The sequence below is a fragment of the Acanthochromis polyacanthus genome, chromosome 7, assembly GCF_021347895.1.
Source record: "Acanthochromis polyacanthus isolate Apoly-LR-REF ecotype Palm Island chromosome 7, KAUST_Apoly_ChrSc, whole genome shotgun sequence".
In the NCBI taxonomy this organism is placed as follows: Eukaryota; Metazoa; Chordata; class Actinopteri; family Pomacentridae; genus Acanthochromis; species Acanthochromis polyacanthus.
Genome location: NC_067119.1, coordinates 5,214,746 through 5,241,381, shown reverse-complemented (window position 1 = coordinate 5,241,381; position 26,636 = coordinate 5,214,746). Strand labels below are relative to the sequence as shown.

General features: G+C 40.2%; 2 protein-coding genes across 3 annotated transcripts in view; both read left to right on the top strand.

Annotated features, from left to right (window-relative positions):
* The window catches only part of rasgef1ba (RasGEF domain family, member 1Ba), a 169,998-nt gene that overhangs the window by 109,945 nt on the left and 33,417 nt on the right, over nucleotides 1-26,636 (top strand). The window contains exons 1-2 of one of the 2 annotated variants that reach the window (XM_051950396.1): nucleotides 14,958-15,253; nucleotides 26,182-26,364. In XM_051950396.1, coding sequence (XP_051806356.1) covers nucleotides 26,188-26,364 — 177 coding nt within the window. In that variant the 5' untranslated portion in view covers nucleotides 14,958-15,253; nucleotides 26,182-26,187. Of the gene's footprint in view, nucleotides 1-14,957; nucleotides 15,254-26,181; nucleotides 26,365-26,636 lie in introns of those variants that run through there. The other variant, XM_051950397.1, reaches the window with a different exon arrangement.
* Nucleotides 129-6,245, top strand: LOC110971202 (uncharacterized). The gene is made up of 3 exons (XM_022221536.2): nucleotides 129-270; nucleotides 2,489-3,130; nucleotides 5,423-6,245. The coding sequence occupies exons 1-3, from the start codon at nucleotides 222-224 to the stop codon at nucleotides 5,923-5,925; spliced, it is 1,194 nt and encodes a 397-aa protein (XP_022077228.2). The 5' UTR covers nucleotides 129-221; the 3' UTR covers nucleotides 5,926-6,245.

The window sequence follows — 26,636 nt, the reverse complement described above, 5'->3', positions numbered from 1 at the left end:
TATAGTTTGTAGAGACAAAAAAGAGTTAGAGCAAACTTTGAAGCAGAATCTGCTCATTTTCCCCACTTTTCATCGTGCTTTTAAATTTATTTTCTGTATCATTTTAATGTTTTAACACGAAGCTGCGTCACGTAACCTGACGTCACACGTTGATCGCCGTCACCCGGAAGTGAGGAGCGTCAGTGTGAGTTTAGTGTTTACATCTGCTGCAGCTCGACAACATGAACCCCCCGATGATCAACTCCATCAACTCCGTGTCCACGACCAGAAGTAAGACTCCGAGCAGCAGCCGACGTGTCGTGTTTGTGTTTGAACAGACATTTAGAGTCACACAGATGGAGATGTAGGTCAGCTAGCTGCTAGCTGCTAACGTTAGCCCAGGCTGCTACACACAGCAGAAATCACACAATAGTTTGGTTTCACTCAGTTTAGCAACAGTTATGTTCTCAAAACAATCCTTTTTGAGCTAGCACGGAAGGCCTTCAACATCTCTAGAAGTGTTTTCGTGCTAGTTTCACTCTAAGTGTGTGAATTCGCTTGTTTGCTAACTCTGAACTTTTCAAGAATCAGCTAGCAGCTTGTTTCCTGGTAAATTAGCAACACAGCTAGAATCTGATCTCTGCTAAAGATTGGTTGTGGATTTCAGTTCCTCAACCTGAAATCTGCTCAGTTACAAGCTTAATCTTTATTCTACTGATGTTAGTTGGTAAGATTGCTGTTTTTTCAGTTTTTATCTCTACTGATGTAAGACAAAAACACCTTGTTCATAAACTGTTAAGCTTAATGTAATGTAATTTTGCTGCTTTGTTAGGAAAAAAACTGTTTAACTGCCATCAGATTAATGCAGAAAAGTCGTCATACTTAATTTTCTCGTTGTCTGTCAGGAGTTGATGTAATTGAAAATGTGCAGGCTGACAGTTTCTACTGAAGCTAATTGGCACAAGCTAGCTTTATTAGTCATTAATTTCACATTAAGACCGAGTAATGTTGAATAATACCTGATGTGTATTTTAATTAAAGTTGCACTGATTTGCCAGTTCATTAGACTTCATTAAAAGTTTACAGTTCAGCCATTAATGCTGCCTTCATGACAGCACTGAAGTCAACTTGGTCAATTAAATCACACCCACGTTCTTCACCAAATGTCTGTGTAAAATAGATTAACTAAATCAGCTATAGTGCACTGAGAGCACTCTACCTGCCTTTTTAGCCTAAATGCATTATTAATACACATTAAAAGCTTCTGTTTGCAGCATATTAAATCATCTCAACATGGTTGTTTTAAGCTGAAATGATAACAGCAGACGAGCACGCACCTGCCCCAAAATAGAACTATATCAGGTTGTGATTCCAGCACAAGTACTATGAAAAAATGTAACACAAGTATGGTAATAATATATAATAATAGTAACAACTTAGCAGTCTTTTTTTTTTTTTTTTTTTTTTTGTGGAGCCGTGGTACAAAAACTGCAGTTTGCAAAGTTTACACTCGATTTTTTTGGCCATCTGTTTTTAAAAAAATGCAGACACATAACTGACTTTGTGTCATTTCATTTGAAGTCAACTCCCAGTAAATGTTCAGTAAACGTTAAATAAATTAGCCACGACAGCCTCTATGAAGTTACACAAGCTTACAGTTAGTAAGAAAACAAGGAGCTATTCTTAATTAGTCACCAAAAATAAAGAATCCTGGAAGGATGTAGATGTAGCGCTCTTCTCTTAAAAGCTATTTCACAACTAATGAGAAATTTAACTTTAACTCATTTTTCAGCAACTTTCAATAATATAGAGCAACTTTAGCTCATTTTTCAGCAACTTTAACTAATATGGAGCAACTTTAAGTCTTTTTTGAGTAACTTTAACTCCATTAGATCAATTTTAACTAATACAGAGGAACTTTTACTATTATAGAGCAACTTTAACTAAGTTTGAGCAACTTTAAATAATATAGTACAACTTTAATTACTATATAGGAACTTTAACTCATTTAGAGCAACTTTAACTAACATTTCTTTAATTTCTTTAATTTGGCTTTTTATTCTGATTGATTTTATTGTCACGGCTATTGTTTTGTTTTAGCATTTTTCTTTTTGTTTTATTGTTGTATTCCTCGTTTTACTCATTTTTTTTAACTGTTATATTTTATGTAACTTTGTTCAAGCACTTTGGGCTGCATTTTGTGCATGAAAAGTGCTCTATAAATAAAGTTTTATTATTATTATTATGGAGGAACTTAAACTAATATAGAGGAATTTTAACCAATAATATTAACTTTAGCTAATATCGATCAATTTTAGTTCATTTTTGAGCAACTTTAACTACTGTAGAGCAACTTGAACTAATGCGGAGCAACTTTAATTGATACAGATCAACTTTGATATGGAGCAGCTTTAACCAATGACATCAGCTGTATATAATTGTGTACTGTGTTGTATGGCTTATACTTGTTTATGTCCCACCATCACTGAGCTCTATTGTGGCCGTACAGGGAAACGAGAGGCCGAGCGCTCCGTTAACTGGACGGCGGAGGAGACTCAGGTGTTGCTGTGCGCTTGGAGCGACGAGCGAGTCCAGAAGAGTTTGGCGGAAAACCTTCGCAACCGCCACGTCTTCAAACACCTCTCGTCTCGGATGTGTGAGATGGGATTCTCTCGGAGTCCCCACCAGTGCCGGCTCCGGGTCAAAACTCTCAAAGCCAACTACGTGAGGGCGAAGCTGCAGAAAAGCGTGGACAGCTCGCAGCCGTGCACCTTTAAATACTTTGCAGAGATGGACGCGGTGCTGGGGAGGCGGTCGGCCGGAGGGGACGGAGGGCCTCATTTTGTGTCTCCAGAAGGGATGGCAGAGCGACGCCTCATCTCCATGGACGGAACAAGAAGTTTCCTTCCAGATTTAAACTCCAGCTCGGAGGTTGGCGGACACCATTTTTACTCTTTGGGGAGGTCGGCGAGGCAACGTTTGGTCTCTTTAGAGGAGAGAACAGGATGTCAGCTGGACTCTGAGGTCAAGATGGAGGACGGGGAAGAGTCAACGGATGAGTTGGAGTTGAGCGACTCGGGATTCTCGCAGCATCCCAGAGACAGACGGCATGAAGTTTACCTGGAGACAGCCATCCATCAGGAACTTAGCGGTATGTACGGTGATTATTATTTAAATTACAAAAGGGTACAAATTTAACCAAATGTTATATTCAGGGTTAGTAAAAAGCTGAATTTGACAACTGTGGCTGACATCAGTCTTGAGACTCTAAAATTTTCCACTAATATTATTATGACTAGTATGTTTAAAAATCATAGAGAGCACCTTTATCTTAGTTGTAAAAGATGTTGTGTGAAGGCAGGACGGCGATGGAAAAGAACACAGAAAGACAAGCTATTACGTTGGTTGAATGAGATGGGAATAATTCAGATCTGTTGACTAACAGTTGAAGAAATATGTACATTAGAGTGAATTAATGGCATGAAAATTGCAGTTAAGCAACTCTACACGTTGCTGGATGAAGAATCTAAATGCTGCATGTGATTTTGTTGTTTTTATAGATTACATAATACGTAAGTAGTCGATTTAATTTGGACTGTTGGCTGTTGGCAGGCACTTCTGCTGACTGTACGAATCTGATTTTCTAATTTCAGCGTCAGCTAAGTTAACTTTGCTTTTTATCTGATCATCCGTAGTTGCTGCAAATCAGAAATGACACACAAGCAAATCAGATTCAAGAGGTTTTATTAGGTATCCTAGCGACGTACAGTGCCAGGGAGCACATGAGAATACATAACAACATGCATGGCTGCGACTGAGCACAGTTTAGTTGGCATAACTGACATGAAATCCATTCTAAAGACCGACTTAGCAGTTAGAACCAAGCTTGGTAAAGATCGGTAGGTTTAACCAGCTGCTAAGCTAGAGGTCTTCAAACTACCGGTTTTATCTTTGATCAGAGAATCTCATTTTAGTTGCTGGAGCTGGAGAATGTCTGCTTTTGCCCTTAAAAATGGATTTAATCCTCCCAGTTTATGGAGTTTTTTTTCTGCTCCCGTCACATTTTTTCTCACTGTGGGCTCATTTTTCACCGCAATATAAAGTCCTGCGACTCTGTGGAAACAGAGCAACATGGCTAGAAGTAGAAAACTTCAAAATTGTCCTCTGCGCAATATAACAATATAAAATATATTGTCCAAAAAAATAATAATCATTTAATTGCGTGTACGAAATTTTTCACAAATGTTACCAGTAGTCCAAGAAAATGCAAATCATTCTGTAAGTATTTTACTATGTACATTTTTAATTCTGTTTCCATATGTGTCACATCTGTGCAGCCCGGAGTTTATCCAAATTCAAGTTCCTACATTTTTTTGTCATGTAGCTGTTGATTGAAGCCGAGTCAGTCATGGCTTCTTGATTGCACCGAGGAGTTCACGGTTTCTTGTTTTTAAAGAACTTTGGGTACGGGTCATTCTGTATGAAATCAACCAATTTTCAGAAAACTTCCCACCCGACCCTCTCAGATTTTGCTAAGTTTTTACATACATTTAGTACATTATATATGATGGGAAAATCTAAAACTTGAATGCTTTATTGTCATTAGTTTCAAAGTTATGGCCATTTGAAGTAGGTAGGGGGTACCCTATTATTGCAGCCAAAATTGAGACTTGAAATTTTCGACCATTTTCAGACTTCTATAACTTCTGAACAACAAAAGATAGAGATCTGAAATTTTCAGAATCATTTCACAGTGACCTATAGTCCTCAGAAACGTGAAAATATTTACTTTACATTTATAATTGCATGTTACAGAGAATGACAAAGTTGCGATTTTATCCATCACGAACTTCTAAACTGCTACATTTGGCCACCCATGGACCACTGGTTGAAATGATATGGAATGACCCGTACATTTTCTAACAAGACTCACAGAAAAAAGCCATTTTGATGAAATGTCCCGAGTATTAGCTTAGATCTTGATTTGACTGATTTTTCTTCGATGGTTACGCTGATTGGCTCAGAGACCGTAGCATCAGTCTCCTCTGTCTCCCATTTATAGCAGCGTTCAGCATCTTGTCCGTTCTCGCTGTGCTGGGCATTCATCTCATCGTCATCAGTACTGCACAGCTAATTCAGCATCGTCTTCATCATTTAAATTGTAGCATATTCACCGGTGAGTGCCCATCTAGAATTTTAAATGTTGTTGAAATTGCGTTGGTTTAAGAGCATAGGAAGTGAGTGTGGGAAAGGTTTATGAGTGTGTGGGGAGGGTTTATAAAGCCTTACAAATCATAAAATTCCCAGATTTTCGTCAATCGCTGGGGCTCGGGTCTGGACTTTAACCCCTGCGATAGATGAGGGACGACTTGATGGATGGATGGAGAGGATTGGGATACTGTATTCTGGTCACTGATGTCACGCCTGTTCTGTTTTACTTCAGCTACAACGGTGGATAACAGCCTGAGCACTCCTTCTCCTCACGCAGCACCTCCTCTACCTGCTCCTCCTCCACCTCCCCCTCTAAACCAATCAGTCGCCTCCCCTCTCCTGCTTCCCCCAGAGGTGAACCCCGGCGGCCTCCCCACCTCCGGCCACCGCCACTCCGACTCCTCCTCCTCCTCCTGCCTGGAGCCCGTCCTCCAGCACCTGTCGCAGTGCTTCCAGCAGCTGGTGTCGGAGACCCGGGGCCTCCTGGTGCAGCTGGAGGGCCAGAGGCAGGAGCAGGCCCGCTGGCACCAGGAGCTGCTGGCCCAGTGGCTGCAGAGGGAGGAGCGCCGGCAGCGGGAGACGGCCGAGAGGGAGGAGAGGAGGGAGAAGGCTCGCATGGAGCACGAGATCCGAGTCCTGGAGCTCCTCACCAGCCTGACCAGAGAGCAGGGGTGCCGGTGTGCCGGAAACCAGGCGGCACCGGAGGCGGCGAGCGGCTCCGAATCGCACCGTTAACGGAGATCAGCGTGGGAACGTTTTAAAGCTCAGGTGGACTCAAGTAACAGCACTGAAAATGCAAACAGGCACAGTCAGGTCAGTGGTTTGGAGTGACTTTTTGAACCAAATGCAGGAAAGGTTGAGGATAAAAAAGGTGATTTCTGAAAAGATAACTGGTGGTCAGAAGAATTTACAGCTGAAGTGTAAAAGAGGAATTTGCTCTTTTCTTTGTTCCTGTTGCAGCTCTGAGGGAATTTCTTGGCTGTCAGTTGATTGAACCAAATGTAACTGAAATTTCATGCACTTTTATAGAAATTAAAAGTAGATATTTTAAGCCATTTTCCGCTGTCCTGTTTGCACAAGTCTCTAGTTCACATCCTGACTGGTGGAACCGATAGCTCCATTACTCATCACTCCTGCAGTAGGAAAATCACACCCAGCAAATTTAAAAAGGACAAACTAAACTCGTGGCTCACGTGATGTTAGACTATTGGACTTTTCTTGCTGAATATTATTAAAACACTAATCAAAGTGGATATTAAACCCTTACAAGCTACTTGGTAGTCGTTATTTTGGGCTAAAAAGACCAGACTTCTATCTAAATAGATGCTATAGCTGCAGTTTCAGCGGTCTAGACAACATGGAACCTGCATGCATGGAATCCTCAGTCAATCCTGTTGAAGGCACTGGTTCAAAAACTGAACATATTTAGTGGCTTTGCCCTAAAGTAAGGTCTAAAAACTGATTTTTACACTCATTTTCATGCAGAAATTTCTTGGATTTTTCGATACACAGCGCTGTGACTCTACAAACATGTCATTGTTGCTCGAATCACATTCTAAGTCACGTTTATAGATACAGTAAGCCATTAAAAATGTCATTTGTAGGTTATTTAAAGAAGGTTATTGGAGGTCCATCTGTACCTGCTGCATCCTGAACCTCTATTTTAAACCTCTGCAGTTTGGTTTTTGGCTGGAAGAGCAGGATGTGTGTCATAGAACCACCATTGTTGGCTCAGTGGAATTTTCCCACAGATTTCTATTCAGGATTCTTTCAGCTTTTTTTTTTTTTCTTTTTTTGCCTCACCAGTAGAATTGCTGAACCTCCAACCAGACCATAAATCAACTATCAAGAAAGAAAAATAATCTTTAAAAATCCATAGTTGTCCACTTCAAGCAGCTTTTCTTCACTGAGCTTTACTCCTTTTAAATTCAATACAGTATGGAGAAGCTTAAACAATTAGTATAGATGCAATCTAATATATTCATAGGTAGATACATGTCAAGTATTCTATACAAAATTAAATTAACTCATTGTGTGTATTTGCAGCACACAGGTAACAGTCAGAGTTAGCTAGCGGCTAATTTACAAGCGTTGTCGCCGGGCAGGAAATCGGAAAGCCTTTATTGCCAAGTGAGCTCAGATACACGAGGAATTCAACGTGGTGAATGGAGCTATGGTAAGAGAATAAATATGGAATCTAAATCTGAAAAAAAGTACTACATGTAGAAAGAGAAATATAAAAAGTACAGTGTAAAATAAATTATAATGCAATTTAAATTACAATCTTGCTCATGGTTATTTACATGAGATTGAAATGTTGTACATGTGTTCGATGTTCAAGCAGGAGTCTTTATTGATTTATTGTTCATGAGGGAAGAACACGGATCATAAAAAACAAGCACAGAACATAAAGTACAGCACTTACAATAACACAATACCAGCTGTAATTACTGCAGTCAGTAAATACAATAAATTACAGGCGGAGACACAAACCCTGAGGTTGGTTTTAAACTTCCTGAGTGTCAAATTATTTTATTATTAACTGAGATGGCAGGTTAGCCAAAACTACTACTGCCTCAGTAGGAGGGAGTATTTGAAGAGTTTTTCATACAGACGGATAAATAATCTACTCGTGTGTTTTTGTAGTGACTCTGGAGGTCCTCAAACTCTACGACCCTGCATTAACCGTATATAAAATGTTACGTAAACCGCAGCTTTGAGAGTTGATCTGTTGTGACGTTAATGAATGTAATGTGAAAATCTACAAGACATCGAGGCCACCGGTGCAGATGGAATTAGAGCATATGTCCTTCAACCAGTTTGGTTCCCGTTAGCCAAACACCGGACCGTGACCTGAAACTTCCCATCTCATCCTGCCGATGCTCGTCTTCTATATTTATCGGGGATGTAGCGCAAACACGGAAACGTTTCAAATCCAGCGCGTCGGCCTGGAAGTCTCGCTTACATAAGAGGCCTTTAGCAGAGTTCTGATGGTGTGACCGAGCGTTTTTTCTCTATCTTAAGTCATCTGACGTCTTGTGTACCTTTTTATGGCAGCGTGTCGGACGCCGTTAAACCTCAGAACGCATCATGGAATGAGCTGTGCCATTTCTGTCAGTGGATTCTGCTTATTCCAGCTGCCCTCATGCTGACTGTTACCTGAACAGACAAACCGGAAATCTTTCGCTGCCTTGGAGGAGCGTGAGGAGGCCGGGATGGAAAAGCCCCACTTCCTCCAGGTGTTCAGATGCAGAAACCAGACCTGCAGACGTTACTGGTCAGACTGGTGTCATGCTGCAGAGACAAACACCCAGGAATACTTAACGGGCGGATGTCTTGAAACTCATTAATCTCTATTAAATGTTCAGCGAGGACTGTCTGTCTGAAACATGTCATTCCTGCGTGTCACAGAGCGCCATTGTTGTCTAAAAATAACCAAAAACTCAACAATGAGCCGCACCTTTAGACAGAATGACATGTTCCTGCCTTACAATACACACATACAGCCCAGTTTATTTTTAATCATCCTTAAATATACAATCCGGCTGCTCCGAATATGCACCAAAACACCAAATGTGGATTCATCCACCACAACATATTTTCAGCCTGTTTTTCTAGATTATTGTTTTCGTTTTTAAAACTGCAGTGTCGGGTATGTTTTTAGATTGTAGATTTTGTTCTTTTCAATAGATTTTTAGCACAAGAACAACTAGGGCTGGACCCAAATATCCGAATATTCGTTCGCTACGGCGGTATCCGGATTTTAATTTTGGTACCCAAGAAAAGATGCTGAAGACCTCCGCTGTTTGGGAATTCTTCAGTTTAACTGAAGAAAAAACGAAGGCAAAATTTGGACCCGGGAGACCAGACGAAAGGATCCGAATATCCGGGCCCCCCGTCGGACGTTACGGGGCGGAACGAATATCCGGATATTCGTCTTTAATAGGACCCGAATATTCGGAGGCCAGAAACCACTATTCGAGCCATCCCTAAGAACAACATCATAAAACAAATCTTCCTTGTTTTCATCTTGTTCTTAAAGTTTTAGAGCTGCACTGATTAGTTTTAAGCTATCTGATAACCAATGTAAGTGTTTTGTTTTAAAGAGAAGACAGCCAAAAAAGCATTTTAAATACAAATATTTCCAAATTTCTTTCCTCTTCCGTGACAGTTAACTGAAAATCTTTGGTTTCTTGACAAAATAACACATTAAGTTGACATTTTCTGGAGCAAAAAATTAATCTGTTTATTCAGAAAACTGTCAGCAGATTAACTGATAGTGAAATTAATAGTCGCAACCTAATAATATTGCTATTTTTAATGATGGTAGCTGTGTTTATGTGGTGAATTGTTGGGGAAACTGATCCAAAAAGTCAGAAAATCCGTAGCTGACAGATTTAAATTGAATTATTTACAATATTTGGTTGAAGAACATGTTTCTTGATGAGCTCTGACCCTAAATCTGAGCTATTTCTGTCTTTTGTTGCATTATATGAGAAAAAAATCCATGATTTCCACTTAAATGTGAATCTGCTTCAGACAGCTGTTTGCTGTGTCTGCAGACATTAAATTGACATTTTTCAACATCAAACAAATCTTCAGTTTATTGATAAAACAATAATTGACAATGAAAATAATAGTTGCAACCTTTAATTAGGGCTATTTTTAATTATCATAACCTCCTTTTCCATTATATTTAAGATAGTTTAGGTGGTAAATTGTTGGGAAAATTGACCCAGAAATTCTATAGCTGACGGATTTAAACTGAAATATCTACAATATCTGGTTGAAGACCGTGTTTCTTGGTGAGCTCTGAACCTAAATCTGAGCTATTTCTGTGTCTTTTGTTGCGTAACACAAAAGAAAATCAATGATTTCCACTTGAGATGTGAATCTTCTTCAGATGTGACAGCTGTTTGCCGTGTCTGCAGACATACGTAGTGTTTACGCTCCGTGACGTCCAACGTTGTGACTTCCAGCCGGAGCTTTGTGCAGTCATTTACGAGGAAAGAGAAAAAGCCAGATTAGTGCATAAATCTGCGCTAATCCCAGATTACGTAATACCTCTGGACGTTGATGAGATCTGGGATGATTTGCTGTTATTTTACCGTGGCTTATTACTCGGCCTGGAAATGTGGAGAAAGTCAGCTGAGCGCAAAGATTTTCTGCAAACAAACAAACATCCAGCCTGAAGTCGCATTTCTGCAGAGCTTCAGTCCAGCTGCTGTAAATATTGTTTCACAGGGGAAGAAATAATCAAATCTGTTGTCTAATGGAAGCTTTGGACTTTCTAAACGGATTAAATCAGTCAGCTTTGTGAGAATGACATGACATACAGTGCCGCGAAAAAGCATTTGCCCCCTTCTCAAATTATTATTTTTTTTTTTTTTGCATATTTTGTCCACTTAAAGCTGCTGTCCGGAGTTTCCGTTTGTTTTCAATTTATGTATCATTTTTTAACAAAGCTTAAATGTGTTGGTCTAGTTCGATACTATAATATAAAGTTAGTATAACGCGATATGAAAATTTATTCCTGAGCTCCGCCTTCCTCTCATAGACCCCCATGTTATTCCAAAAAGCGCCGGTCGCTGCCGACCAATCAAGTTCGAGCTTCAGCTTTGTCATGCTGTCAATCAACGGTTAGGCGCACAGCAAGCAAGCCCATGCAGAGGTGGATGAGCTACGCACTACGCAACCGCGCACACATTTGTTTTGCTTGTGGAGGAGAGAGCATCAGGGCTCAGCAACTTCCAGAAAAGTTACCAATCCCACGGCTTGTCAGGCCAAGAGACTGCAGGACGTTTTTTGGCTCGGGGTGCTCGCATCGCTCCCCGACCACGGCCTCCATAGCCCGCCTGACGGCTTCGTTTAGATGCCCGACCTCTGGAGGAAGATGTTGGGGCGTCTGGGACATACTCTTCGTCAGAGGAGTCATGCAATTCTGAACTCTAGATAGAAATAAATAAACAATGTAATACATATACACGCGTAAATGCACTAAGTTTGATAAACAACGTCATCGAGAGGGATACACGAGTGTAATCACATATTGAAACTTTACTCGTTCGTCCTAGCAGATTCATGTTATTTTGGTATTAGGACAAGTTAGACTCAATACAGCATTCTAACGTAAATTTACTAAATGTAGAAGAGGGGAAAACAGCAAAACAGGCGAGATGCTGCAGCACTCCGGGCACTCCTCATGTACTGCGCGCGTGCACAAATAAAGGTGCGAAATCAGAGGGAGAGACCACCAGTGTTTTGGGAGACGCTGCGATTCAAACTCCGGACAGCAGCTTTAAAGGATTAAGATCATCATCAATAGGCCACTGGAACATAAAAGCACCATCCAAGTTGATCCCAGTTTGTCTTAGACACGTACTCTGGTCGGAGGTCGTTAAGTACCACGTAAGTCTTTGTCATGGTGCCCGCTGTTAGCTAAACCTCCACAGCGCTCTTGATTCCCAGTGTGTCAATATTGCTATGTAGACACAGTTTTGGCCAAACAGGTGGCTCTGTTATGTTTCTGAGATATCAAAGCACCATCATAGACACAAACTCTGGTTGGATGTCATTAATCACCACCTAAGTCTTTGTCATGGTGCCCCATTGCTAGCTTTGCTAGCTAAATGCCCGCAATACTCTTAGTTTGCCAACAGGGAACTGCTCGTCCGAGTGTTAGCCTCCTCTAGTTGCTACAGTATTAATCGGTTAGATACTCCACCTGGTGGCACTGCCAGGTACTGCAGCTGGAACTCAGTATTGACAGAAACTGAATACTAAATTGGATAGGAACGACAAAACTTGATCGGGGACAACCCGGCCTTTAGTTTATCTCTTTTAGCTGTAAGTACTGACTCAGTCTTGTTCAGTGGGTCGTACTACTTCAAAGTTTCGTCTCCACAGTCCTTACTAATCTGTACAAGAGGTTCCACTAAATCTGCAGCTAAACCTGAATCCTGCACACTTTAACTGATCAAAACATGTGCAAATGCATTCTTTATTCATATATTTTTGCAATAGAAGCCTTTACATTGCTACAAAATCAGTGTATTTTCTGGTTGGTCAGAGCTACTTTGGGGTTGAATGGAGGATGGTTCTGCTGGTAAAATGCATCTGTATGGTTGAAGGAAATGATTACGCATCAGAATTCCCCCAGAAAAACTGTAAGTCCTGGATGTAACTCCATATCTAGGTGTGTAGTTCTGATAGGTTTCACTATTGGTTGTGTTTTGGCTCCGTCTCTACATGCCCACAGACATAAATCACCTTCGTAGCGTCTGAAAGGTAAAGGTAGGTGTTACCACCATTAATGGAGTGATTCGAGATCACATTTCAAATCTACTGACACGGAAAGATTCTAAGCTGTTGCGTTATTCTTTTTTCCTTCCCTGAAACTACTGTTTTTACAGTTAAGACTGCACCTTTTAAAGGAATGTTCAGTTTCATTTTTCAATGGGAACTCATTGTCGGGACATTTTTGGCTTTTGTTCCAGAAAAGATTTAAAACTTTATTTAATTATGCTTCCAGTTTGCTAAAATTATCGATAAACACAGAAAGTATTATTTAGTTTTGTTGCATAATGAAATCCAAAGCACTCTATCGACCAGGGAGATCTCGCACTCCGTTTACTTATATTTATGTATATTTTGTTTCCCCACTACAGGCAAACAGGCATGATGAATGTGTGGTCCTGCTGGGACACAGAGCTGGTCTGAGATCAGGGAACTTCCAGGCTCGACTGTAAAGTCTGGAGAGTGAACATTTTATTCTGTTTTATCTCAACGTGACAAATAAAGGCTCTTTTCTATAAAGTGCAATCTGCAGATGGCAAGAATGTGTTAACTTCTTTCAAAATAAGGCGTTAAAACATGCAAAGTCACATGTTTTGTTACAGCCACAGCTTAGGCTTTGAGCTGTAGGGCTCTCTCTCTCTCCTACAGGTGTGTGCTGTGCTGATGAGTCCAGGTGTGTGTCATCTGTCATCAGCAGATCATGTGCAGGTGGAGGCCAGCTAATCAGGTCCTGGTGTCCTATAAAATCCGTCGTCAGTCGTCGTTTGATGCCGGACGTTGCTGTTGGTTACCAGACTCTTCCGGCTCCTTGGTCTGCTCCTGGTCCTCCGTGGATTCTGATGGGTGAAGGAAAATCATCTGTAGTCATCCCCCTGAGTTGTACAGTTCTGTATTCTTCCTGGTTCTGTGAATAAATTTGTTGTTGTTTCAAATCTGTCTACTCATTCATTTCCTGCATCTGAGTCTCTGGTACCCACTGTAGCATATTTTAAACAAATCTACTAATAGAAATCATATATATATGTATGTATAATAAAATGTCCTATATATATTTTTATTATACATTATTAAATTTTAAATGTACAGGTGCCTGACAGTGACAGTAAGGATGTATTCTGATGAGCGATCCCTCATATCATAATCATGTTTCTTTTGCTGTACCAGTGAAGCCACGATATATATGTTTGTTTGTTTTTTTGCAAAAATTTCATCCGGCTTCCCCACGTTTGGCCTGAATCGTATACATGGCTTTAAATGTTACATTTAAATGTTACATTTAATAATAATAGTAAAAGAGCAAGCAAAAATGGTTGTCATCATTTTTCCCAGAACAGAACAGTGCAACCAGAATGAGTGCAAGCAAAAAGAACAAAGTGACTGTAAATGGAGGTTATTTAATGGTTCATAAGTCCGGCAGCTGAGGGGAAGAAATTGATTTTGTGCTGGGAGGTTCTGGTCCGTATGGACTGTAGCCTCCTGTATGAGGGAAGTGGCTCCAAAGGTTCGTGTCCAGGGTGAGAAGGGTCGGCTGCGATCCGATCTGCACGCCTCTGAGTCTTGGAGGCCGATCACCTTCTCAGCACAATGCTCTGTAGTCTGTCTGTTCCTGGCACCACACGGTGATGGACGAGATGAGGATGGACTTCATGATGGTGGTGTAGAACTGTGTATCGGGCTGGGGCTTTCCTGAAGTCCATCCTCATCTCCACTGTCTTCTGAGCATTTTTTTTTGTCGAATTTTTTGTCTCTGCTTTGTTTCGTGTTGTTTACCTCATTTTTTTTTGTCATTTTGTTTCTTGCTTTTGTCTGGTTTGTGTCATTTGTGTAATTTTTTTGTCTCTTTCTTGTTGTTTGTCCATATTTTGTTACTTTGTAACTTTTTGTCATTTTTTTGTTTCTTTTTTGTTTTGTTTGTCTGATTTTTTGTCATCTTGTGTCTTGTTTTTTTAATATTTTGTCTTGTTTTGTCTGACTTTTGTCGTTTTGATCTTACAGTAAAATACATCATTCAGTTCCAGATACCTGCGACTGAATGTTTTGTTCCTTCATAGATAAACTGTGAGCTTTACGTTTTTGCACTAAAACAAAGGAAAATCTTGGAGTTGTTTTTTTTTATTTTTTATAGGTTTTTATTTTGTGGTTTTTCTGGTCATGTGAGATCAAAGTGGGCTGAATGTTTCCCTTCAACTAAAATGAGTTTGACACCCTGATGTAAATCAATCATTTTTTTTAATCTTTAATTTAATAATGTCCCTGTAAAAGTCCCTCTGGGTTGTTATTTTACTGTCAGAGGGAGGATGATGTGACGGAAAACACCTCAAGCTTTAAGTGAAACGGAGCTGGAGAAAGGGAAAGAGAAATGAAATTGGAATCCACATAAGGAGGAGGAGGGGGGGGAGGGAGGGGTGAGTGCTGTGCTCTGATTGGCTGTTGCCTCCCCCCTCGCTCTGTAGACTTCAGGCTGGTCGCGGCTCCGGAGCTCAGACGACCGAAGGCGGCGGCGGAGCTGCAGAAGCACAGCCGGAGCTCTCGTTCATTCAGGCGGATCGATCTCTTCCGAAGCGACTCGCGGCCGAAGTGAAACCGGGAATACACGTCTGGCTCTGGGCTCGTTCACACCCGAGTTATGCCGCAGTGAGGAGACGGACTGTTGCGTTTCGCCACGTCGGTTTATTCACGTGTAAAAGAGACAAAAACGGAGCAAAGCCTCGGCTTTTTACGCACGGATTTGGGGACAAATTACGCACCTGGATTACTGCTTTTTGAGGTGAGACGGTCAGATTTATTTGTGATTCTCCTCTGTTTGGTGATTTTATTTCATTCTTTTATTGAATGCTGCGTTGTTTTGGAGACGGAGCTTCTCCAAAATGCGCGCAGGTGGTGGAAAGAGCGCACTTCATGTCCAGCCATGGACGACACAGATGACCTGACCTCCTGCTTTCTGTCTGTTTTCTGAAATATTACGAGTTAATTTAGACTTTTTAGTCTTTCTGCTGCAGTGTGTTTGTGTTTTCTGTGCGTTTTTGTTGACTTTCATGTATTAAAATCGACACAAACCAGAGGTGATGATCCCTAAATTGGCTCATTTCGCCCCAATATTTACCCCATAAATTGGATTTTTGAAATCAGTGTCAATGTCGAACTATTTTTAACCCCCACTACCTTCTGGCTAAGAGGATTCCCTTCCCCTCCCTCCCTCAGTCACAGTCTTTCCTCCTCTACAAGACAGTGAGGGATCAGTGAAGTTAATCCCGCATCTCTCCTGAATAACTCCTGCTCCGCTCTGTTCTGCGTTACAAGCGTGCTTCGGGGGTTTCCTTAATGTGCTGACACGTTAAATCCGTTTATTGGTGCTTTGGCAGGACGCTGGTGCGCAGAAAATGTGAGGTTACCTCCTCTGGAAACGCCTGAATGACTTATTGTTGTGGATCACACAGCTGCTGCTGCTTCTGTGCGCTGCGGTGGTTTGTGTACAAACACTAGAGGCTTTGTGTGGAAATGGGACGTTTACTATGGTGAAATATGGCGACAGGAGGCTCAAATTTGGTGCTAGAAGTCATATAAAGGTGGATAAAATAAGGGGAGGCTGCTGATGCTTTGGTGATTAAAGAAAAGTGTGTTTATAGCCTGTCTGTTCAAGCTGAGTGTCATGATTTGCAGGTGAAACAGCTGAGAAAACTGGGCTTAAATTGACAAAATATTCTAGTTGGTAGCTGATTTACTGTATCACAAGCTTCTTTGCTGCAGATAGAGGTTTTACAGTTGAGTACTGAGCATTTTTTGGAGCAAAATATGATTGAAAAGTTGCCAAAGGCTGTTAAAATTATACTTAAGTGTCACGTGCGTCATAAATTTAGGTTTAGATAATCTCTGAGTAACCCGATGTGCAAAAACGTCCACTTTTCCACCAGTTTGTTCATGATTTGACCTTCAGATTCACTCAGCACGCTGATTTTCTTTCATATTTTGAAGTTTCCAGCCATTCATCTCCGCCTAAACTTGTGTTTGAGTCCCGGTTTGTTGGTAAATGTCTCAGCTTGGTTAGAAAACCATCAGTAGAAGCTGTAAAATCATCCCAGAGTGTTGGTTTCGGCTGGATTTATGCAGACTGATGATACCAGGTGACAGAATCCTACGTGGAAGCTGTGATTTTTTTTTTTTTTTTTTTTTTTAGCGCCCCTGCAGCAGCTGCAAACATTTCCCTCCTGTGAAAACACCCCGGCGCTGGTGTAAACGCACTCAGAGGGAGGTGGAGGAGGAGGTGGAGGTGTAGCGCTCTGATGTGCTGCTGCTGGATGCTGGAGGAGGCGCTTGGCAGATGTTCAGCTGCTCTAATAGTTTATGTAATTTTAGAGCAGCCTGCAGGGATATTAGGGTCGTGTGTGTGTTTTTATTATTACGTGCTAATCAGGCTGATAAATGGGAGGATTTCGCTGCACTCTGGGAGAAAAAGCAGCTTGAAAGAGAAGTCCTTGATGGCAGATTGAGGTAAAGCTGATCATTTTTGTGTTACGTGACCCAGATTTCATGTTTGATGTCAGTTTTTCCTCTTTATTAGAGCGATTTATGGCGTGAAAGTGTTCAGTTCCAACATATGCAGCCTGCACTGTAAAAAAATGAATGGTTTTAACAGTTTTAAAAGTATTTTTTATAAAGGCTTACAGTTATTTTAGAGATTTACCCATTTTGTTCTAGAAAAATAGCAGGAAAATGTAATAATTTAATCTTTAAATGTGAAAAAAAGAAATCACACACTGTAAATAATATTCACATCAAGAATTTTTTTTCACAAATAAAAATGATTTTTATAAAACAGGTTTAACTGTAAAATTACACAGTACCACTGTATTTAATCAACAAAATATACTATTAGTTTTACAAATGTTTGCATTCCCCCCCACAGTGTTTAACATTTTCTTAATCTTAATTTACAGATATTTGCTTTTTTCTTTATTTTTTTATTTGACATTATTTCACAGTTTTGTTTTTTATGAAAATCTTTCAGATTCCCTTTTTTCTTTAAAACTATTTATTTTTACGCTATGCAAATGGAAGTTGTCAATTTTTCCACCCAGATGTTTATTGTTTTTATTACTGTCTTTTTATACTTTAAATAAAGACTTTTATTTTACAGATATTTGTAGGTTTTTTAAAATAATTTTTATTAGTTTAATTTTTTCAAACAATTTTTCCTTTTTTAACAGTTTTTTTTTTTTTTTTTTTACATTTTTCTAAAAGATTAATTTCAGATTTTTAGCAAAATTTCCTTTTGTGGTGTAATTACAATTACAAGTTGTCATAACTCAAAAAAACAATGCAAACTTTACTGTATTTTCTACTATAAAATAACACTACTCTACTGTATTTAAATCTGCTAAAAGCCTAATTATTTTACGGATATTTTCACAGTCTTATAGTTTTTGAACTTTGTAGATTTTCACAGAATTATAACTTTTTTTTAGTGTGACTTATTGCATTTCCTTGCAAACTGTAGCATCTCTGCTATAATTTGAAGTAAACTTATGCGGCTTTGAACAAACTTTAGCTGCATTACCAAGGCTTCCCTGGTGGTAAACCTTCCTTTCTGATCTCTCTCTGTTTCGTTTGGAGTCTGTTTCCGCTCCAAACCTGTGATAATGGGTCCAGACTTAACACCAAAGCTGTATTCTGGTAATTGGCTTGATAGTGTGCTGCGGTTGGAATTTTGCTCGCCTCGGTTTTCAGCGCTGGTGACCACACACCGGCTTCAAACGACGCTGCCAATGAGCCGTCTGTGTTTGGGCTGCTCACCCTCCTTGTGCAGCCACTCGGATATTTCTCACCCTCATTTCCTCCGGCCACGGATGAGTGGGATTCCTCGGACCTTCTCGGTGTTTACGGAGCGGAGGGGGGGGGCGGATGATTTACTGCCACTCCCCTGCTGCCACACCGTCATGCTTTAGTCCAAAACAATCCACCTTTTCTCTTCAGATTCTCATTTCTATGGCTCCAGCTTTTCTTTTAAGGAGGTTTTCCCACATTGCAGAACTTTACCCGAACTGCATTTCTCAGGATTGGCAAAAGTCAGACAATAAAGACACAAAAACAGGACAAAATACTACAAAAGTGATGCACAAAAATGACAAAAACAAGACAATTACACAAACGAGAAAAAAATTGAGACAAACATCAAAAGTCAGTCATAAAAGGACAAAAAAAACAACAAAAAGAGACAAAATACTACAAAAGTGATGCACAAAATGACAAAAACAAGACAAAAAATTACACAAACGAGACAGAAATTGAGACAAACATCAAAAGTCAGTCATAAAAGGACAAAAAACAACAAAAAGAGACAAAATACTACAAAAGTGATGCACAAAATGACAAAACAAGACAAAAATTACACAAACGAGACAAAAATTGAGACAAACATCAAAAGTCAGTCATAAAACAACAAAAAGAGACAAAATACTCCAAACATGATTAACAAAATGACAAAACGAGGAGCAAAATGAAACAAAAAACGAGACAAATGACACAAAACAAAACAAAAAAGAGACAGAATTAAAAAGAAAAGTTACAAAGCGACAAAGAAATGGTCGAATGAGACGAAAAAATGGCACAAAACAATGAATAAAGCAAAACACAAAATGACAAAAATGATGAAAAAAATACAGGCGAGGCAAAAGGAAACAAAACAGCAGAAAAGCTGAGACATAAGATGGAAAAAACAAGAAAAATATTACAAAAATGAGATGCAAAATGACATAAAAGTAGACAAACGACACAAGTGAGACAAAAGGAAACACAAAAGTACAAAAACAAGAAGCAAAACAACAAAAATGATGAGACAAACAAGTCAGACAAAAACAGACAAAATATTACAAAAGCGATGCACAAAATGACAAACGAGACAAAAAATTACACAACGAGACAAAAATTGAGACAAACATCAAAAGTCAGTCATAAACGGACAAAAACGAGACAAAATACTGCAAAAGTGATGCACAAAATGACAAAAACGAGAAACAAAACAACAGAAAAGATGAGACAAACAACAAAAGTCAGACAAAAACAAGACAAAATATTATAAAAATGAGACGCAAAAGGACAAAAGAACAATCTATTTTACTTTCTGATCAAAACAACTGGAAATTATTTTAAATTTACAGTTTTAAAATTTAACTTTTCCACTTTGAAAAGTTGTCCTGCGGGCCGGATTGGACCCTCTGGGGGGCCGGTTTTGGCCCACGGGCCTCATGTTTGATACCCCTGGTTTACAGCCTGTGAGCTGCCGATGTCTGCCCATCATTAACCGTCCAGGCAGGGCGAGAAAAGCCCCCCGTTGCGTCTCTAAAAGCTCGTATTTTCATCATCGTCCCTCCAGGGAGCGGCTTCGCCCAGACACCCGGCGGCTGAATTACCTGAGAAGCTCGTGTCGCTGACGGTTCCGCAGCCTGGAGGGGATTTTTACATCAACGCCGGGTTTTTTTTTCTGCTTCCTAATGTGACATTTGCCCGAGGAGGTTTCGGTGCTCTTAAAGCCGCCGCTGCCCTTCTGTGTTTCCAAACGTCGCCGCAGGACAAAGGAAGGGAAATATTTTGACATTTCTGCAGCCTTTCAGTGAATCATGGCCTGGAACTGGAAAAAAAAAATCCCTCGATTCAGCCGCTGTTTCACTTCACGTGATCGGAATTAAAGGTCCGAGGTTTCATTCCTGGGTTGTTTGCTCTTCGGTTAGAGGATCATCTAAGAAAGTCTCAAAACACATCTTTAGCTTCTTCAAGGTAGAGAACAATGTCTGCAAGAGCGTTGATAGTAGGATAAAGGTTAAAGATGGTGGGTGACAGCTACAACTAACAATTCTTTCCATTGTCTTCACTATTGGCCTAGTTCTTTGGTCTATGAAGTGTCAAAAAATGGTGAACAAAAGCCCAAATGGCGTCCTCAAATGTCTCATTTTGTCCATAAATCCAAAGATATTCAGTTTAGCGCCAGAGAGAAGCAACAAAACTAGAAAGTACTCATCTTTATGAAACTAGAATCTGAGAAATTTGACCTTTTTGTCCTTAAAAAAATAACTTGAATTGATTATTCAACAACCAACTTCCTGTCAAATATACTGTTGGATGTTGCGATTGAGATTTTTGTAATCAAGTTTGGAGTTTAGTGTCGGAAAATGGCAAAAACTGGTAAACAAAAGCCTAAATGACGTCCTTAAATGTCTCGTCTTGTCCACAAATCCAAAGATATTCAGTCTACTGCCATAGAGAATCAAAGAAACTAGAAAATACTCATATTTATGAAGTTGGAACTGGGGAAATTTGCCTTTTTTTGACTTAGAAAATGCTCAAACCGACCAATTACCAACTTATAGTCGGAGATATTAACAGATAATATGACTGAGATCCATTTGTTGTTGTCAAGTTTGAAGTTTAGTGTCAGAAAATGGTGAAAAATGGTAAACAAAAGCCCAAATAACATCCTCAAATGTCTTGTTTTTTTTCCACAAATCTAAAGATATTCCATTTATTGTCACAGAAGTGGAAAGAAACCAGAAAATATTGGCATTTAAGAAATTGGAATCAGAGAAATTAGACTTTATTTCTTTAAAAAATGACCCAAACTGATGAATTAATTAACAGCTTACTGTCATAAAGGACTGGGGGGACAGGCCTAATTTAGATTTTTCTAACAGACATTATGATTTAGATTAATTTGTGTTGAATAAGTTTGCAATTTAGTGTCAGAAATAGGTACAAAATGGTAGACAAAAGCCCAAATGATGTCTTCAAATGTCTTGTTTTGTCCACAGATCCAAAGATTTTCCATGTATTGTCACAGAATAGGAAAGAAACCAGAAAATATTCACATTTAAGAAGCTGGAGACGATGAAATAAGACTTGATTTCTTAAAAACTGACTCAATTATCACAATAGATGGTGGTTTGTGTAACAGTTATCAACTAATCGATGGATCTTTGCAGCTCTAGTGTAGGTTTGGGGATTCTTAAACTGTTTCTAAGCCCTTAAACCAGCGGAAACAGACCAGGAATGTGGCTCTCCTCTGTTTTTAAGTCCTCACCAGCCTCTTCAGATGGCTGCGAACACTCGGGCTCTAATTAAAACCATCCGTCCAACCTAAACAAACCCCAGCAGAGTCCGTTTGTTTACCATCAGCTGCCACCCAGTCAGCAGCGGCGCTAAAACCAACGGCAGCGTGCTCCAGGACTCCACATGTGCTCCCTCCGTTGTTACTACAAATACCGCAAATACTACAACACGACACCTGGGAGTCAAATGGAAACCAGTGTCTTGGTTTTTAGGGATTCTGGTGACAAAAACCAAACAAAACGGCAAAAATAGCCCCGATTTTCTGCAACTAAAACCTCAATCTTGGCTTTACGTGTGCATTTTCAAGCAAACTCCTCACCTTAGAGTGGAAATACGTCTTGAAATGAGACCACAAACGGTTAAAACCGGCTTGTTTTTGCTCTGATACAGCAGACAGAGATTAGAGACGAGGACAGAGTTGAACATCTGATCTCTGGGTGTCCTCTGTCCCGTTTTTTTTTTTGTATCGGACAGACAGCTTTTATCTTCAAAGAAGCTCCACCTGTCCCTGGCAGCATGAGATTAATCTGAACTGTGTTGGGAGACATCAGAGAGGCGGAGTGACGTAACTTTACCCAAGCTTCAGAACAGCTTGTTGCAATATTAGATTTTATGAACCACATTCTTGCACCGTGTGTGTGTGTGTGGGAATGAGATTTTTAGGCAGCTCAGATCACACAAAGATGCATATTCACCTTATTTAAAATCTACTAAATGACAAAGAAACCCCATATCCACAAATTTTCCACTTTGAAATTCATGTTATCTTTAAAAATTCACCAGAATTGCACCATTAATCAGAGCCAGAAACCGTAGAAACAGAAAAAAATGTCAGATTTTCAACTTTCAGTGAGTCCTTCAACTGCTCATCTCTCACATTCCGGTCATTTGTGAAAATTAACCAAATCTTAGCTTACAATCATGTTATTTCAACAAAATCACTTTATTTTACATGCTTCATTTCAAGAAAATCATCAAAAATAGACAGTTTAAGCCAATATTTAATTCAAGGAAATCACAGAATAACAGTTTATTATCACTAGAACGCGTAAAAACAAAAAAAATGACAGATTTTAAGCTTTCAGGCAGTCCTTGAACTACTCGTCTGTGTCAGGTCATTCATTCAGCAACAAAAACAAACAAAAAATCTGAGCTTAAAATCATCATATTTCACCAAAAGCAGTGTTTTTTTTACATTTCTCATTTAAAGAAAATCATCAAAAATAAACTATTTCTTTAAAAGAAATAACAAAAATAATTTATTATCACTAGAACCTGTAAAAACAGAACAAAATGTCAGATTTTCAACTTTCCTTGAACTACTGAGCTTTTCTGACTGAAACTTACCCTGATCTATGCTTAAAATTGTGTAAAAAAAAAAATCACCAAAAATAAAGCGTTTACTCTTATCAGGTTCTTTAAAAAACAAAAAATTCTACTTTCCTTTGGGCAACTGTAAAGCCGTCTTAGACATGGCTGCGACCAACATTCACACGGCAAAAATTCTGAGTTTTGGATGAACTGCAGGCAGTGTTTGCACAGAGCAGTTACGCAAAAAAATATAGAAACGAATCAAAAGATGTAAATAGTAGAATATTTTAATACTTTTTTGATTTCTCCAGTGTTGGTAACACCTGTTGGCACTTGGAAAATGTTCTACATGTTGATTTTAGTGAGGTTTTTTTTTCAAATTTTTGTAAAATAAATAATCAAAATTAAAATTTAGTTATTTCTTTTGTATGATCTGAGTTTTCTATACATGTAGTCATCTTTGTTCTGTTTCCATAGAGGAGCAGGATTTTATTGCAGTGAAAAATGAGCCCACAGTGAGTGAAAGTGTGAAAAAACACCCAAAAGCGATTAACGTTTTTAGTAAACCATTAATAATTCGCTTCTTAGTCTGCAAAGTTTGAGGAAAAACAGCAGATATTCCAGCTCCAGATGTCCTCCTGTGATTGTTTATTTTGTCTGCTGTTAAAGCCTGAATGGGATCCGGTTTATGACACCCGCCCCCCGGCGTTCAGGACACATGAAATCCTGTTCGCATCCCAGCTGGGAACTCCGAGGGTCTCGTGTTCTCAGCCCTCGATCACCTGCTGCTGCTGAGGATCTGCTCTGTGGACATCTGCGGCTCTGATGGCGCTTCGGGGCGTCGCTTAGCCGCAAACAAACTTCGATTCATCTGTGGCTGAAACGCGGCAAAGAGCAGCTGAAGTTCAGCAGAGGAGATGCTCGCTTTCCGTCAGGGCTTCCCTCGTCTGTGCCCTTAAACGGGACTCGTGATGTCCTCTCCCTCTCTGCAGGGAGGCCACATGGTGCGGCAGATGCTCGGGCCGATGACTCCACGGCACTCGCTATTCACATGGAAATATCCGCGGCCGTCTGTCTGAATGAAAGCGCCGGTCGGAGCGTGCACGCGTGGCATTCTGGAGCGGCATGTGTGGTTGGCCTCGTGTGGGCGGAGGCTTTCTGTGAGGCTTTCTGGCGTCTTGTGATTTGTTTTTCCAAAGGTTAAACTCGCCCAATCTCCCATCAGCTGATGTTTACTGCATCTTTGTGCTTTTATTTCTTCTCAAACCATCACATGTTTGTTGTTCTTTTTGCCAGTGTGGGCGGGCAGGTGCAGCTCCTACCTCCTGGCATAGCGCTGCAGTGCTTCGGCCTCCGAGGCTTCCTGACACCGGGGCAGCGTGCTGTCGGGTGGATGAGGGGGTGGGATCTCCACGACCCCCAACCAGAGTGAAAAGAGCCCTTTGTGTTTGTTAGGAATGAGCGTGGCATTGGATGGAGCCGGTTCAGAGGTCAGGGGGCGCTGAGAAGTGCCGGTGTTTTTTAGGTCTGACTGAGTTGGTTTTTGGGGCCAATATGGATTTCAGGAAGTTAAAAACATCTGATGTTGATATATTTGGGATATTCTTTCTGTATAACGTTGGAACTATAGTGGAAAAAATGGAAAATGATGAATCTACAGAAGCTCGTTTATTTGCATTTTGTTGGTGCATTTGCAGTGGAATATGCCTTGTTTTTTCTGAAAGTATCATCCAGAAATGACAAAACTAGATTTGTCCTCTGCACCACAAGCAGTTTGTTGAACTTTTCAGCGGTCAGAAGGCTGTTAGAAGTGCTGGTGTTGAGCTTTAGGTCTGTTTGAGTTGTTTTTTGGGTCCAATATGGATTTGAGGAAGTAGAAACGCGTTTGACATTAATATATTTGGGTTTTTCCTTATGTCTGAATTCTTGCTTGTGTTGTACGTCACTTTGGACAAAAGCGTCTGCTAAATGAAATTGTAGATATTCTTCCTGTATTATGTTGGAACTACAGTGGAAAAAATGGAAAATGATGAATCCAGATGCTAATTTCATGATAATTAGCAATTTGCTGTGCAGTGGAATATTCCGGACTTCTACATTCCGGACACGAAGAAAACCTCCTTTACTTGAACACTACCGAAAAAGTCGACGTAAAGCTCTATTTTTGTTCGTGTCCTGTTTTTCTGAAAGTATCATCCAGAAATGACAAATCTGGGTTTATCCTCTGCACCTCAAGCAGTTTCTTGAAGTTTTTTCCTTTTTTTTGTCCCCTTTGTGTTGAGTTTTAAAGTCTGATTGAGTTCATTTCTGGGTCCAATATGGCTTTCAGGAAGTAGAAAAAAAACGTCTGACATTGATCTATTTGAAACGGGTTGTTTTCAGCAAAAGTCCTTCGTATAACAAGAAGATAAAATGTCTGGATACAAGCAACCATATAAGAGCTATATCAGCTATGTCAGTTAAACATATGAATCGGAATGTGTCAAATAAAAGAAAATGGTGAACAGGAGTCCAAATCTGAGCAGAACTTTACATTTTCCGACATTTAAAACAATATTTCTCAGTCAATTCTTTGAGGGAAAAAAAGTGCATTTAACACCCAAAAATCAGCAAATACAAAGTGATTTTTCTGTCTTTTCTGCAGGAAGAACCATGTCTGGTGATTTACCGACAAAGTGATCTGTGGATTCTGTTTGGTGAATTTCCATGGCAACGTTTGGATGGATGCTAGCTGAAGCCGCAGACGGCACACATGCTCCTGCACATGTTCTACCCATGATGCATCTCGATTTGTTCAGACAAACTCCTCGCTTCGTGTCGTGCACAGACAACGTGATCCTGTAGTCGTCGTCCTTCAGACTCTCCCACGAGCTCCTCCACGTTTTCGTTGTGCTTTCATTTGTCGTGACCTTTTCGAAGCGATGAGTCGTCCCATTGACGACGCAGCGAAGGATCTAGAGCGAAAGCTTAAAGAGCGTTTTGTTTTTAGGGATTCTGAGGTCGTGTTTTTGGCTTTAGTGTGTCCATAAAAAGCCCATTCTTCCGTCCGTGTGATCCAGATGACTCATTTTCAGGCTTCTATTTGTACGACCAAACAAACCAAACCGAAAAAAAGCAGAAACCTTAAAATGTCCCGAGGAGGAAAAGGGTGTCGACGGCGTCCGAACCGTCTCCCAAACAAACCTCCAGTGTTTGTGTCTGAGAGCTAATTTCGGATCCGTTCCTGCATCAGCGTCTGCGGCCGAGCATCCATAACGCTCTGACCGACCGTCTTCCTTCTCCCCGCAGGACAACATGCCTCAGACTCCACCGTTCTCGGGGCAGCTGAACACCAGCAGCTACAACAAGAACCTCTACCAGAGCAAGGAGGAGGGCTACCCCGGCCTCTATTACCATGACAACAACCTGGCGTCCGGCTCCCTGGAGGCCCTCATCCACCACCTGGTCCCGACTGTGGACTACTACCCAGATGTGAGTGTTGTTTTTATCACGTTTTGCTCTTTCTTTTTAATACCTTTGTGTTTTATTTGTCTTTAAAGTTACATCAAAGGTGTTTTTCTTCTTCTGTCTGAGGAGCTCTGCAGCGCTGAGACGCCGTTCAGTGCCAAAGTCGCTTTCGTTTTCTTTTTCTGCCTTTGATTTTTCATTCCAAACATCAGGGATTGAGCGTTTTCTCTCTGCCACTTTGCTATTTTCTGTAAATATTTTGTTGCTCAGGCACTATTCCCTTCAGAAAGTTCAGA